The sequence below is a fragment of the Cicer arietinum genome, chromosome 6 (assembly GCF_000331145.2).
Source record: "Cicer arietinum cultivar CDC Frontier isolate Library 1 chromosome 6, Cicar.CDCFrontier_v2.0, whole genome shotgun sequence".
Lineage (NCBI taxonomy): Eukaryota > Viridiplantae > Streptophyta > Magnoliopsida > Fabales > Fabaceae > Cicer > Cicer arietinum.
The window spans coordinates 22,184,495-22,198,384 of record NC_021165.2 but is presented as its reverse complement, the minus strand read 5'-3'; the positions used below and the strand labels follow the sequence as shown (position 1 = coordinate 22,198,384).

At 27.6% G+C, this 13,890-nt stretch overlaps 1 protein-coding gene across 1 annotated transcript; it reads left to right on the top strand.

Annotated features, from left to right (window-relative positions):
• The first annotated feature begins 392 nt into the window (after window positions 1-392).
• Window positions 393-4,708, top strand: LOC101508480 (uracil-DNA glycosylase, mitochondrial). Its single transcript, XM_004505683.4, has 7 exons — window positions 393-684; window positions 763-980; window positions 1,255-1,413; window positions 2,320-2,350; window positions 2,521-2,656; window positions 3,111-3,194; window positions 4,252-4,708. Exons 1-7 carry the CDS (start codon window positions 402-404, stop codon window positions 4,316-4,318), a joined length of 978 nt encoding a protein of 325 aa, XP_004505740.2. The 5' UTR covers window positions 393-401; the 3' UTR covers window positions 4,319-4,708.
• Window positions 4,709-13,890: the final 9,182 nt, after the last annotated feature.

Genomic DNA, 13,890 nt, shown 5'->3' with positions numbered 1-13,890 from the left:
CCAATTATTAATGACCGTTTGATACCTCATTCTTAAATAGTTTTTATCATAAATTCAAGTATGATTTATTTTCTAATAATACATAAATATAAATTAGATGTGACCATCAAAGTGATGCTCTTTAACCTATACACTTTTAGTAAGCTTCTATCTCATTCAAGAAAAAATAATTCAATAATCAATTAATAATTATTTAATATTTTCTCATTATATATAATTTTAACAAAATTTCGATAGAATTTAGCTTTGATATCTAAGTACATGAAATGATTGCGATAAATATATAGCTATCTAGTATGCATTCCTAGAACATACGAATTTATTTATTTATTTATTAATTTGATAAAAAAAACATATATTTATGTTGAATAGGATGTGTGATCAGAAGCTACTTTCCCTTAATGGCACTTGACTTGTATATAAAGAAAAGCTGCTTTACGTATTTTCCCGCCACACAAACCCGCCATTTCAAAGTTGAGACGAAAATGTCTTCCCCATCTTCCAAAACCCTAATCGATGCGTTCGATCGAGCTTCCAAGCGCTTGAAACCCAACGACAATGTCACCGAGTCCTCCTCTTCCTCTCTCACCGCGGACCAAAAATCGCGAATCGAATACAACAAGAAACTCGCTATGTCCAAGAAGAACCTCAAAATCTGCACCGAAAGGGTTTCCTTACACAAAGGTATGTTTATTTATTAAACATAACGGTAACACACGCGTTCTTTTGTTTCTAATAATGTTGATTTGTTGTTGTCTTTAGCTGCGGGTTGCGTGAAACTAGATGAGTTGCTTGTTGAGGAGTCTTGGTTGGAAGCTTTACCGGGAGAGTTTCAGAAACCCTACGCTGTTAATCTTTTCAAGTTTGTGGAAACGGCTATTTGTAGCGGGGATGGTTCTGTATTTCCGCCTCAGCATTTGGTTTTCAATGCTCTCAATACTACCCCTTTTCATTCTGTCAAGGCTGTGATTCTCGGCCAGGTTTGTGGATTTGGATTTTAGTGTTTCTTTGGTTTTGTGGTGACAAAAAAAAAAGGAATTGTTTTGTAAAATTGATTTTAGTTAGACATGAGTTGAATTTGAAGAGATTTGTGTTTGGATAGTAAAACTGTAGGGCCGGCGGAGCAGGGGCCAAGCAACCCAAACTAGGGCTGTAGGCCTCGAAATTTTGGGACAAAAAGGCCCCAGGGAAAAAAAGGCGACCTAACACATGTCTTGTTTTTTACTTCACTGATTTTGGTTTTGGTCTTTTTAGGACCCTTATCACGGACTTGGTCAAGCAATGGGGCTTTCATTTTCGGTCCCCGAGGGAGTCAAAGTTCCATCCAGTTTGGTAAATATATTTAAGGAGCTCAAGCAAGACCTTGGCTGTTCGATTCCATCTCATGGTAATCTTGAAAAATGGGCTGTGCAGGTAACCATTGCCTACCCTTCGGACTGCAATTTTTGTTCCATGTTTCTTTTTAACTTTTAATGTTTTATTGTTCTTTTTTCTTTTGTGTTTTATCTCGGACATTTATTGGGTTTGTATGCAAACATTATTTGTTTTAAAGAAGTTCAACTTAGGCCTGACTTAATACTTAAGAACTCTGCTGAACTGGGTTAATCTTGAACCAACTGCATTTTTTTTTACCCGCTGTATATGGAAGCTTTTGAAATTGCAATAAGGGAGTGTGATGCATGAGTAATATTTCTAAATGACACAAAAATAATCCAGTTACTCAGACCAGTTAGTTAAGATAAAAAGTGTAATTATATAGATTGTATAATAGCTTCTAAAAATAGGTTGAAAATTGAATATTTTGATATTGTGATTCTTGAAAGAAGGCTTATCCAATCATTTCATTCTTAAAAGTATTTCTTTATGTACAAGTGACTTTATAGAAGGCCTCTCAATTTGCTGTAAGAAATCATCCACAACCAAACGCACTAAAATGACAAAGTTGCAATTGGTTGACTTGTTTACATTGTGCAATTAAAGCATACCAACGGGGACCAATATGTATGTATTCTCAATGTTGTAGATGACATATTTTACACACTTTGATGAATTTTCAATAGTATTGGTGACAGAGATAAAAGAATATGCCGATAACCAAGATTCACAGCTTTAAGTGACAGTTAATTTTATTGAACAGTAAGATGGGCTATTTATGAAGTAAGGCAAGTTTCTGTTTTGAATGCAGAGGGATTTCTCTCTACGTCATTAACTCATAGGTCAAGATGGTTTAACATACTAGTAATCTAGTATTATGGATGGCTTTAATTAATAGATGTTTTTAAAAGATATTCTCTGACTTCAATTTTAATTTAATTTCAGGGTGTTCTCTTACTCAATGCTGTTCTTACAGGTTAGATTTTTACATTATTGTGAACTTCTAACCAAGAATATGGGGACTTAAAAGATCATAAACTTTGTTTTTCTCTATTTGCATGGTGATCTAGTATGAAAATGTCCCTCGCTATGTTTGGTGTATTATGCTTGTATACTACTATTTTTTGTAACTTGCTTTCAATTCAGTCAGGAAGCACCAACCAAATTCTCATGCAAAAAAAGGCTGGGAACAATTTACCGATGCTGTTATCAAGACAATCTCACAGAAGAAGGAAGGGGTCGTATTTCTGTTGTGGGGAAAGTCTGCTCAGGAGAAACTTAGGTATAAAATAATGAGCCTTAGAAACCAAATATGGAATCAACGACGTGGTCTTACAATAGTCACCTTGATAGTTTTTCAAAGTCAGCTAAATTGAAAAATTATATAAATTTTGAGGAAATGTTTATTTTGGAGATTTAAGAAATGGATTACAAGCAGTGTTGTCGATGGTGGATGGCAGACGGCTAAAAAGCTGCCATATAAACACGCTATTGCAGCCTATGGCGGATTTTCAAAAAAATCGCCGTGCCATTCTGCCGTGGCTGCTCCATGACTGTCATTTAACAACACTGGTTAGTGGTTACAACTTACAAGCAAGTTATTCTACAAGAATAACATGCATCTATTAATTCCAAAATGGTTTTCTTAAACTAAATGTGGTTCTTTTCTTTTATTGCCGGGAAAATAAATTCGATGAATTTTTTTGATGAACTTGTACATGGGTGTTTTATCACAGTTTAATTGATGCAACCAAACATCATATTCTACAAGCTGCACATCCTTCTGGGTTGTCTGCAAATAGAGGCTTCTTTGGCTGCAGGTAAGGTGGTTTTTGCTATAATAGTGTTAATATAGCAGTGTAGTTTAGTATGTTTGAACTTTCTACTATGTACAAATATCAAGTAATCATTCATGACTGAGGCTTAAGTTTTTCTCAAAAATAAGGGCACACGATTCAGTTGCTATGAAGAAGTTCTGAATTATAAAGTATACATGCAACAGCGTGAGAGCTATGAACCTGTTTTACTTTTTTGTTTGCTTGATACTTTGATTTTTATAATTTATCTGCCACTTCTGCATTGATCAAAGCTTTACATTTTAAGCATTTAGGGTCGGCTAGTAAAAATGGAAAGTTTAGTTGTGAAAAGATATCAAGTAAATTATACTTCTCTTCTCGCGAGATGCATACATTACACTCTTTTCCCACCTATTTTGAAAAGTTACTCTCCTCCTCTTTATCAAGAGATTAGTAAGCTATTGTAAATGTGAATGAGCATCTGCAAGGGTTTTTTCATCTCTCTGACTTTTAGCGCCATCGATCATTGAAAAAGGAAAACAAAGTTTCTCATAGAGTAAATGCCCTTCATAGATTACCTATAGTTTCTTACTAACGCTAAGAAGTCCACTTGTACTAAGCTAGACAAAAGTACAACAAGTTTCATCTCTCAAAAATATGGGTGTGATTTTTCAAAATTGAAGGGAGGACAGAGCAATTTAAGCAACTTTCATATAATGAGTGTAATTTACTCAAATATTTTTAGTTAGCATTAAGTCTAGAGTACAGTCATTTTATTCTTTTCTCATTAATTATTAGAGATACAATTTCACTTCTCACCTACTCAACCACGCACACACTTAGCATTTAAGAATCAAGGATTTGAGCTATCTATGTACTTATATTTTAGTAATGTCACATGGGCCTTGACAGTCTACGATAAGGTTCTTATTATTTGTCCATACTTCACATTGTTAAGTGAAAAATGTTATTTGTTGGTTATTTTTATATGTAAAAACCACCTGATCAAGTTTCCTTTTATCAATCTAAGCAATTTTTCATTCTTACTCTTCATTGGGTTAAATTAAGTTTCCCTGACCAGGCACTTCTCTCGAACTAACCAACATCTGGAGCAAATGGGGATTGATCCCATAGATTGGCAACTATAATTTAAATGTAGAGCTCAAGTGATTTTTTAGCCTATTTTCCTTGATGCATAGATCGTTCTGTGAATTCCAAACCTACCAAGAAAGAGGTGCTTTTATCGATAGTTTGGCCTTGAAGTGTTGTTACCTTGGAGATTTTGCAGTACTGACCAATACAAGTACATTTTGGCATAACGATGTTCTCGGATCCTAAATTGATTGTTTGTAAGTGTATTATCCATGTGCTGTCTTAATATCAACAAACAAAACATTTATGGTGGTGACTATCAAAAGGTATTATAAATATGCTGTCTTCTACGAACAGTACTATGTTGGATATATTATTCGAAGGTTAACCATGTGTCCTCCTTAACACACGGTACTATATTGGATATATTCTACTAAGGTTAACCATGTGCTGTCTTCAACAACAGTAATCGTTTTTAGTACATAATGTATTATTAGGTAACTGAAAATACTAACAAGTGTTCTAAACTCACTTGTTAAAACATTAAAAAGTATGGATTTAATTTTGAAAGTAGTGTATTTAATTTTTTTTTAATCTTAAAATTTGATTTTTTAACATAATATTTTACCTTTATTTTCTTTTTTAAGTTCTTAAGTATCATTTGTTAACCTGATTTTAGTTTATTACTATTATTGTTATGACTTAAAAATATAATTAGCTTAATAAGTTAACTATTAAATTTTTAATACATATTTAATATTTATTAATCTATTTATAACTTCAAATTAAAAATTAAATGGTTAAATTAAAGATTAATGAAGATGTCATTATGAAAATAATGAAAACATTTTCATTAGCTTTCTCTTTTATGTTTTACTACTTTTAGTTTGGAATAAAGTTTTAATTCTTGTTTCTAATATCCTTATCTATTTTCTTTTATAATTTGAATGTTTTGATTTTATTACAAGCATGTGAATAATTTTAATTTTGGGATCGATGGTATATTCTAATGATAGGTAATCGCTATGAGTCATATTAACAAGTGTTCTATAGATTTTTGTTAGGAAATTAAAAATAGTAACTTTATCTTAAAAAGGAGAAATTTAAATGATTAAAACTTTAAATACACAATTTACAATATATTTTTAATTAAAAAATTCTATATTTAGATCATTAATTAGTGTTCCAAAGACACTCGTTAAAATTTCTCTATGTATAAGTGTTGTTCTTCTCAAACCAACATTGGAATTCATATTGGTTACAAATATAATATCAAATAAATGATTGATAGGTGAAGTTTGATAATAAATCTACAATGTTGAATATGAAAGACCGGTGTTCTTTATGTTTTTTTTGTTAATATTTCTACCATGAAAGTAAGAGTTTATTAACTTAAATACACTATTTATAATATATATTTAAAACAAATTACGTGCCACTTCATAGTAATTTTTTCTAAATGTGCACAAATATCCCACCTCAGCAAAAAAAATTGATGTGTACGTCTTAGAGAGTTCTCTTGTGTTTTTATGTTTCACCTCATTTTTTTCTATTTAGTTTCTAAATAATTTTTCCCTCTTTTAATTCCTAATTTTTTTAGTGACTTCCTCCAACAATTTCTTCTTCCCTCATGTGTATGCCTCAGTCATTCGCCATCCTCGCAAAATCATCATCTGCAAAATCATTTGTTCTTATCTATTATATATATTTAAAACAAACCATGTGCCACCTCATAGTAATTTCTTCCAAATGTGCCAACATATCCCACCTCAGAAAAAAAATTGATGTGTGCACCTTAGAGAGTTCTCTTGTGATTTTATGTTTCACTTCGTTTTTTTCTACTTAGTTTCTAAATAAATTTTCCCTCTTTTAATCCCTTTAATCCCTAATTTTTTTAGTGACTTCCTCCAACAATTTCTTTTTCTCTCTTGAGTACGCCTCAATCATTCGTCATCCTCGCAAAATCATCTTCTGCAAAATCATTTGTTCCTATGCGGTAATTCTTCGAAATCGCCGACTCTACTCCAAAGATACCCTGAAAGAAGTATAGGTTGGTTCGTTGCAACAAAAAAAAATCTTCTCTTTATCCATTTCTGATTTTGCTGGCATAAATTCAATTATGTTGTATGCAATCTTTGAAATCAATCTGGCTCATAATGACTTAATGCTATGTATAGTTTCTTACATGAAATTCTATCACTGCGACTATCCAGGAAATCCAAGTTGGGATGGGACCAACCAACCGACAAACATCACTACCCATCATACCCATAGCAAAATGACACATGGAAATTCCTAGGAATTAGTGTTTTCCAATGCTATGACAAGGTATATTTATACATCAATGTTTTTTTCCCTCACCCTTCTAAACTCTTTTCCTTATTTATTTGTTTTTAAGTGTCACTTTGCTTAGTTTGTCTCATATTTTTAGTTTTACTTCAATGTAGTATATGTTGAGTGGCTTACAAATTGCAGTTGAAAAAGTTTGACTCAAATAATTTTAATCATGTTTAAAACATCTGTCATTGAACTGGATCAAGTAAATTATATCACTTATGATGCATTCTTTAGTTAACTTGTCATCTTGTTTGTCTTGGTTGTGATAACAAAACTGTTCTTTATTGCCTTAAGCTAGAAATATTTTTTCTCTCACCACTTTGCATTCATAAGAATATTTAGAATCACATGCGTTGTTTTGCTTGGAGTGCAAAAGTTTAAGTATGGCGGAATTTGATCAAAGCATTTTGGCACATGTTTTTAGCTTTTTAGTTTGGTATTTTAAAAGCTCTTTATAGCTAAGATTAATATTTTTAGCTTGTTTCTAAACTTTGGGTCGAATTTAAATTATAATTTTATTATTTGAATTTTATTATTTGTATTTTGACTTTTTCTCGCTCTGTAGGTCATAATTTGAGCTATGGATATCAGATTGGCGCATATGAACGAGCGTTGGAAAGATAAAAATCTGAGCTACAACTTTGGTGTTGAAAGAAAAGACCAATTTTGAATTTTACTGGGCCTAAATTACAGATTTCGTAATATGAACTTTTGTAGTAATTTTAATTAGCGGGTCACTTGTTTTTATACACTAAACACTAAAGCCCAATATAAGTACTATGTATTGGTAGTTTTGTTTCTTTTCTAGAGATGAAAAAATTAGGATTCAAAATGCTACAAAAAATAAACAGTTTTATTTTAATTTCATGGAAGACTAATTTTATAAGATTAATCCACGAGTTCAAAGTTTCATCAACAAAGTTTCATCAACACCTTGAGCTTCAGGTTACACTGTCAATTTCGATTCATGATTCTATTTTTGTTTATTTGATTATATTGATATTTTGATTGCTTAAATTGAATTTCAATAGGATTGATTAAATTTATTTGACATAATTTGGTTTCGGTTTTTAATTTAATTGAATTATAATTTTGCGACACTTTCGTTACTTGTAATATTTTGATGATTGTGATGCTTAATCCAATCAAATAAACCAAATTCACATAGGATTGATTATGTTTGTTTGATCAATTCTATAGTCAAATAAGAATAGAATCACAAATTAGAAATTAAACTCAATGATTGAATTGTGATAGGTCTGAAACTCGAATAAGTGGATTAATTGTTTTGTTTATCTGTACAATAAAAAATCTAAAAAACTCATTTTTAATTTCAATTTTCAATTCGGTTTTATTATTATTATATCAGAAGCCCTTGCGAAACGATTCGAGTTATTACCTCTATTTACCTTTTACCAATTGTATTTGACCCGTGTGCGACCGCGCATCAAATTGGTGCCGTTGCCAGGGAAATCTACATTTATTGTGAAAAATTTTCAAATGCTAAAGTTAATGAATTCGATCATTTTAATCGTCGATCTTTGTGCTAATTGTGAATTTTTTTATTTTAAATCGGACATATTAGAATTTTAATTTACCAACATTCAAACTATTATTAATATTGACAAAGTAATCATAATCATTAACATTTTAGTTACAAAATATTAATTGTCAAACCATTATAAGTATACAAATAATTACAAATGAATTACTTTAATTTTATTTATTTATATATATTTAAATATTTATATTTGATTTTCTACTTTGAATAATGGTAAATATATATAATATATAAATATTTAAAAATGATGGACAGTGTCATGTCTCTTTGAATTTTAGTTGGTTTTATTTTACTGAAACTAATTAAATCTAATTTGTTGTTTTATAGTGTTAATTGACATCAAATTAAAGTATAATTGTTTGACAATTAATATTTTGTAACCGAATTGTTATAAATTTTAGATTTCGATTTTGAAATCAAAATGTTAATGATTATGATTATTCAATTAATATTAATAATAGTTTGAATGTTTGTAAATTAAAATTCTAATATATCCGATTTAAAGTTAAAAAAATTCACAATTACCACAAATATCGATGATTAAAATAATATAACAAAAAATATTTGTATTTGATTTTCTACTTTGAATATTGGTAAATATATATAATATATAAATATTTAGAAATGATATACAAAGTCATTTATCTTTGAATTTTGATCAGTTTTATTTTACTGCAACTAATTAAATTTAATTTGTTGTTTTATAGTGTTAATTGATATGAAATTAAAGTAATAATTTGCAATTATTTGTATTTGATGTATACTTGTAATTGTTTAACAATTAATAGTTTGTAACCAAATTGTTATAAATTTTACATTTCGATTTGGAAATCAAAATATTAATGATTATGATTACTCGATTAATATTAATAATAGTTTGAGTGTTTGTAAATTAAAATTCTAATAGATCCGATTTAAAGTAAAAAAAAAATCACAATTAACACAAAGATCGATTAGTAAAATAATAGAGTGAGAGAATACAAAATATTTGTATTTGATTTTCTACTTTGAATATTGGTAAATATGTATAGTATATAAACATTTATAAATGATTGACAAAATCATATCTCTTTGAATCTTGGTCAGTTTTATTGAAATTAATTAAAATTAATTTGTTTGTTTATAGTGTTATTTGACATAAATTAAAGTAATTTATTTGTAATCGATGAATACTTATAATTGTTTGACAATTAATATTTTGTAACCATAAATTTTAAATTTCAGTTTTGAAATCAAAATATTAATGATTATGATTACTCTATTAATATTAATAATAGTTTGAATTTTGGTTAGTTTTATTTTATTGAAATTCATTAAATTTGATTTGTTATTTTATAGTGTTAATTGACATGAAATTAAAAAGTAATGTATTTGCAATTATTTATATTTGATGTATAATTGTTTGACAATTAATATTTTGTAACTGAATTGTTATAAATTTTGAATTTTGGTTTGGAAACCAAAATATTAATAATTATGATTACTCTATTTATATTAATTATAGTGTGAATGTTTGTAAATTAAAATTCTAATATATCCGATTTAAAATAAAAAATTTCACAATTACCACACATATCAATGATTAAAATTATCGAGTAAGAGAACAAAAAATATTTATATTTTATTTTTATTGTTGAATATTGGTAAATATATATAATATATAAATATTTAAAAATGATGAACAAAGTCGTGTCTTTTGAATTTTGGTCAGTTTTGTCTTACTGAAATTATTTAAATTAAATTTATTATTTTATAGTGTTAATTGACATAAATTAAAATAATTTATTTACAATTATTTATATTTGATGTATACTTATAATTATTTGACTATTAATATTTTGTAATTGTTATAAATTTTGGATTTCGGTTTTGAAATCAAAATGTTAATCATTATGATTACTCTATTAATATTAATAACAGTTTGAATGTTTGTAAATTAAAATTCTAATATATCCGATTTAAAATAAAAAATTTCACAATTACCACAAAGATGGATGATTAAGATGATCGAGTGATACAACAAAAAAGTAATAATGTAAAATTTAAGGTGAATGTATTTTCAACTATTTCACTTTAATCATTTTTAGTTTCAGCAATAAATTAATATATTTTGTAACTCAATTGTATATCAACTCAGTCTATCTCTTAATTTCAATTATCAAATACATTACTTCAACATTTGACATATCCATTGATCTCAATATTAATATGTTATTGATATAAATACTAAATTAGAACAAAAAACTTCATATTAATTTTTTTAAATCCACTTAAATTAAATAAATAAAAATATACACACACGTGCGGGTTAGCATCTAGTTGTATTTTAAAAGAGGACAATACTTACATTAGTTTATCGGACCTTTAAAATTTAACACTCATGAGGATCGGTCCAACACACCTAGAGATTTAAAACGAATTTTAATATGAGGTATAAAATAAATTTTCTAAATTTTAATTTAACATTACTAAATTAATATAATTAATATTATGTAATATTTATTTTTTAATTGATTAAATATTGTTGAGATAATATTAAATTTATAATACACGTTTATATGTTTTAATTTTAAAAATATTAAAATATGAAGTCTTCTTATTAAGTAATTTTTTTTTATGGAGGTCGTGTTATCCTCAGGCCAACCCCGACACTCATAGCTTTAGAAATATTAGTCTTGTTTTTATCTATCATTAAAAACAATGATAATCCTAAGACCTTATTTATTTTTTAATGTGCAGATTTGTATCTGAAGTTGTAAGCGTCAGTCAAGTTAGTAATTAAGTTTTATAAATTGACAATATTAAGTAAATATGTGATGTCTCAACGTTGATCTCATATTAATATTAACACAACATCAACTAACTTTTTTATAAAATTTTAATATTTCATGAACTAATTTGTTAATAATTAGTCTATGCATATTACATAATTACACTTACTCGCTAATTTGTAGATAAAATTTTATTGATAAATTTATCTCTGAAAATATAAAAATGATATAGAATCAACATTGATAATATATATATTTAATTACAATATCACATTAAATATATTTAACGGCAAAATTTACTAAGAGACTATTTTTATTGATATTTTATAATTAGAATGTGTTTGTAAATTTAGAAAATATAAAGACTATTTTAACTAAAACTTACCAAAAGACGAATTTACCTATTGATTCATAAAAAATTAATCATCTTCTTCTATGTCTGGTCAACGTCTCGTGGCATGAGTTGCCCAATCCCTTAAATGCAGTATTTCCATTCCATGTCGGACCCATGCATTGGTGATATCGCCTAAAATGTCTATTGGATAGCTTGGTTAGGGAATGGTTATTTTCAAATTTCAGTTCCTTTGGTAATTGGAGAAACTTAAGGGTTAAAACAAATCAAATTTAAAATAGAAATATTCTCTCTCCTCATTTCCAAAATCAAAGTGCATTTCATAATTACACATAGATTAATAAAAATGTTTAAGTATATTTTTTATTTTTGTAATTATAATATTTTTTATTTTAGTCTTTATAAGTTTTTTTATTCACATCCCTATAAATATAAATTATTTTTAAGATAGTCCCTCATCTCATAACACCATTTATATGACTTGATAAATTGGTTATGTGTCAATATTTTAAATAAATTTTTAATAAAATTAATAGTAATATTATGAATTCAGATTATTTATTAATTAGAGAGATGAAAATTAGGTCATTTTCTCCTTCGTATTCATCTCTCATTGTAGCCAAATTTTTGTTGGGAATCGTAAGGGCGTTCAAGTCTCTATGCTTTGCTTCTTGTTTTTATCCTACAACTGCACCACCTGTTCTAATTTGAGAAAAATATTGTCTCTAACTATAACATCATTTTAAAATACAAAGTGCGTCAATTATTTTTTCTCAAATGTGCTCTTTTATTAATATTATTAGTTTAGTTTAGAAAACGAGTAGTCAAATCAAATAAATAATATTTTTAAAACATATATACATAAAATTGACACGTTAAACTAATTGTCTATTTTTTTTTTTAATATATGTAAAAAAGACTATGAAGATTATAGCTAAGAACGAACGTAATAATACCCAATTCTTTAATTTCGTCAAATACATAAATCTTCAATTAAAAATTTAAGACATTCATTAAAAATTTAAGAATAAACATGTTTATTGTATTACATCCGTTTGTTTAAGAATTTTTTAAAAAAATAAGTTTTATAATATTTTATCTTTTTATTACAATATTTTTAAAATAAAATTTCAAATAAAAAATTAATTCAAATAAATTATTTTAAAATTTCATTTTAAGTATTTTATCTATTTGATACAACCTTTTTTTTAATAATTAATTTTCAAAAAACAATTAAAGTAAAAATTATTTTGAATCTTATAAAAATTATTTTTGAAATATGCTTGTTTAAAAGAACGTAATTTTTATCATGTATAAAAATATAAAGTTAAAATTATTTTTAAAAATCTTAAATAAACAAGTCAATTGTTTGAAAAATAATATCTATTTTTCTAAAATATTTAATTAAATATATTGGTTACAATTAGTCTAGATAAATTAAAATTTTAAAGGTTACATATATTTTTATAATATAATTTAGAAAAGGAGTATGAACCTTACTTTCGACAAAAATCTATTATCACCCTATGTTTGCAGCTATTAAAACCTACAACCAGGATCTGATACCAACTTTGTCACGACCCGAAAATTAAATGTCGTGACCGGCGCACAAACTATACACCTAGCATGGGAAGCCTAACAACTAACTTAACAATTAAACAACTAAATCGTTTTCTACCGTTTAATATATATATATATATACTTTTCCTCGAAATTCGATAGAGTATCCCCTGTAATTTCAACATTCTCAAATGTATAAAATCCCTATTTAATTTTCAATTTAGTCACAATTCAAAGAACATAATCTAATTGTTTAATACACTTTCAAAAAAAACCTCTAAACTCCAAAATAGGTGCAAATTACATTAGACTCGACATATTTTACAAAAAAATGGTCCTCGATCAAAGAGGCCTACCAAAAAGAAATATAGTCGAGACTTGAACCTACTAACAGATTGCTACTCAGTTGCCTGCAAATCTGGAAAAAAATAAACAACATGAAGGGGTAAGTCACAAAGACTTAGTGAGGAGACAACAACCACCATCAATTAGAAGGGAAATACAAAAAGGCACGGATTACTGTTTTACAATCGTAAGACAATTATGTTAAACAATATTACTTAAAAATCTAGAAAATTCTAAATTTAAATATATACACATATATAGTCTTTAAACTTGTAATTTAATTGTTCGAATTTGTGCGTGCGCTAAATATAACCTCGAATGACTAAGTTCAAATTGAATTCCACTTTCAACAAGTTCTTGAAATTCTTTAACTATTGGTCTTTTTACTTCTGCTATATGATAGAGACTGCCCATGGATTTCCTACTCAAAGCATCTGCAACAACATTTGCCTTCCCTGGATAGTATAAGATTGTGCAATCATAATCTTTCAAGAGTTCCATACATCTTCTTTGTCTTAAATTTAAGTCTCGCTGCTGAAAGATATACTTAAGACTTTTATGGTCGGTATAAATCTCACAAGTTTCACCATATAGATCTCACAAGAGCAAAAATAACTACAGCCATTTCTAAATCATGTGTGGAATAGTTCACCTCATGCCTCTTGAGTTGTCTAGATGCATAAGCAATAACCTTACATTGTT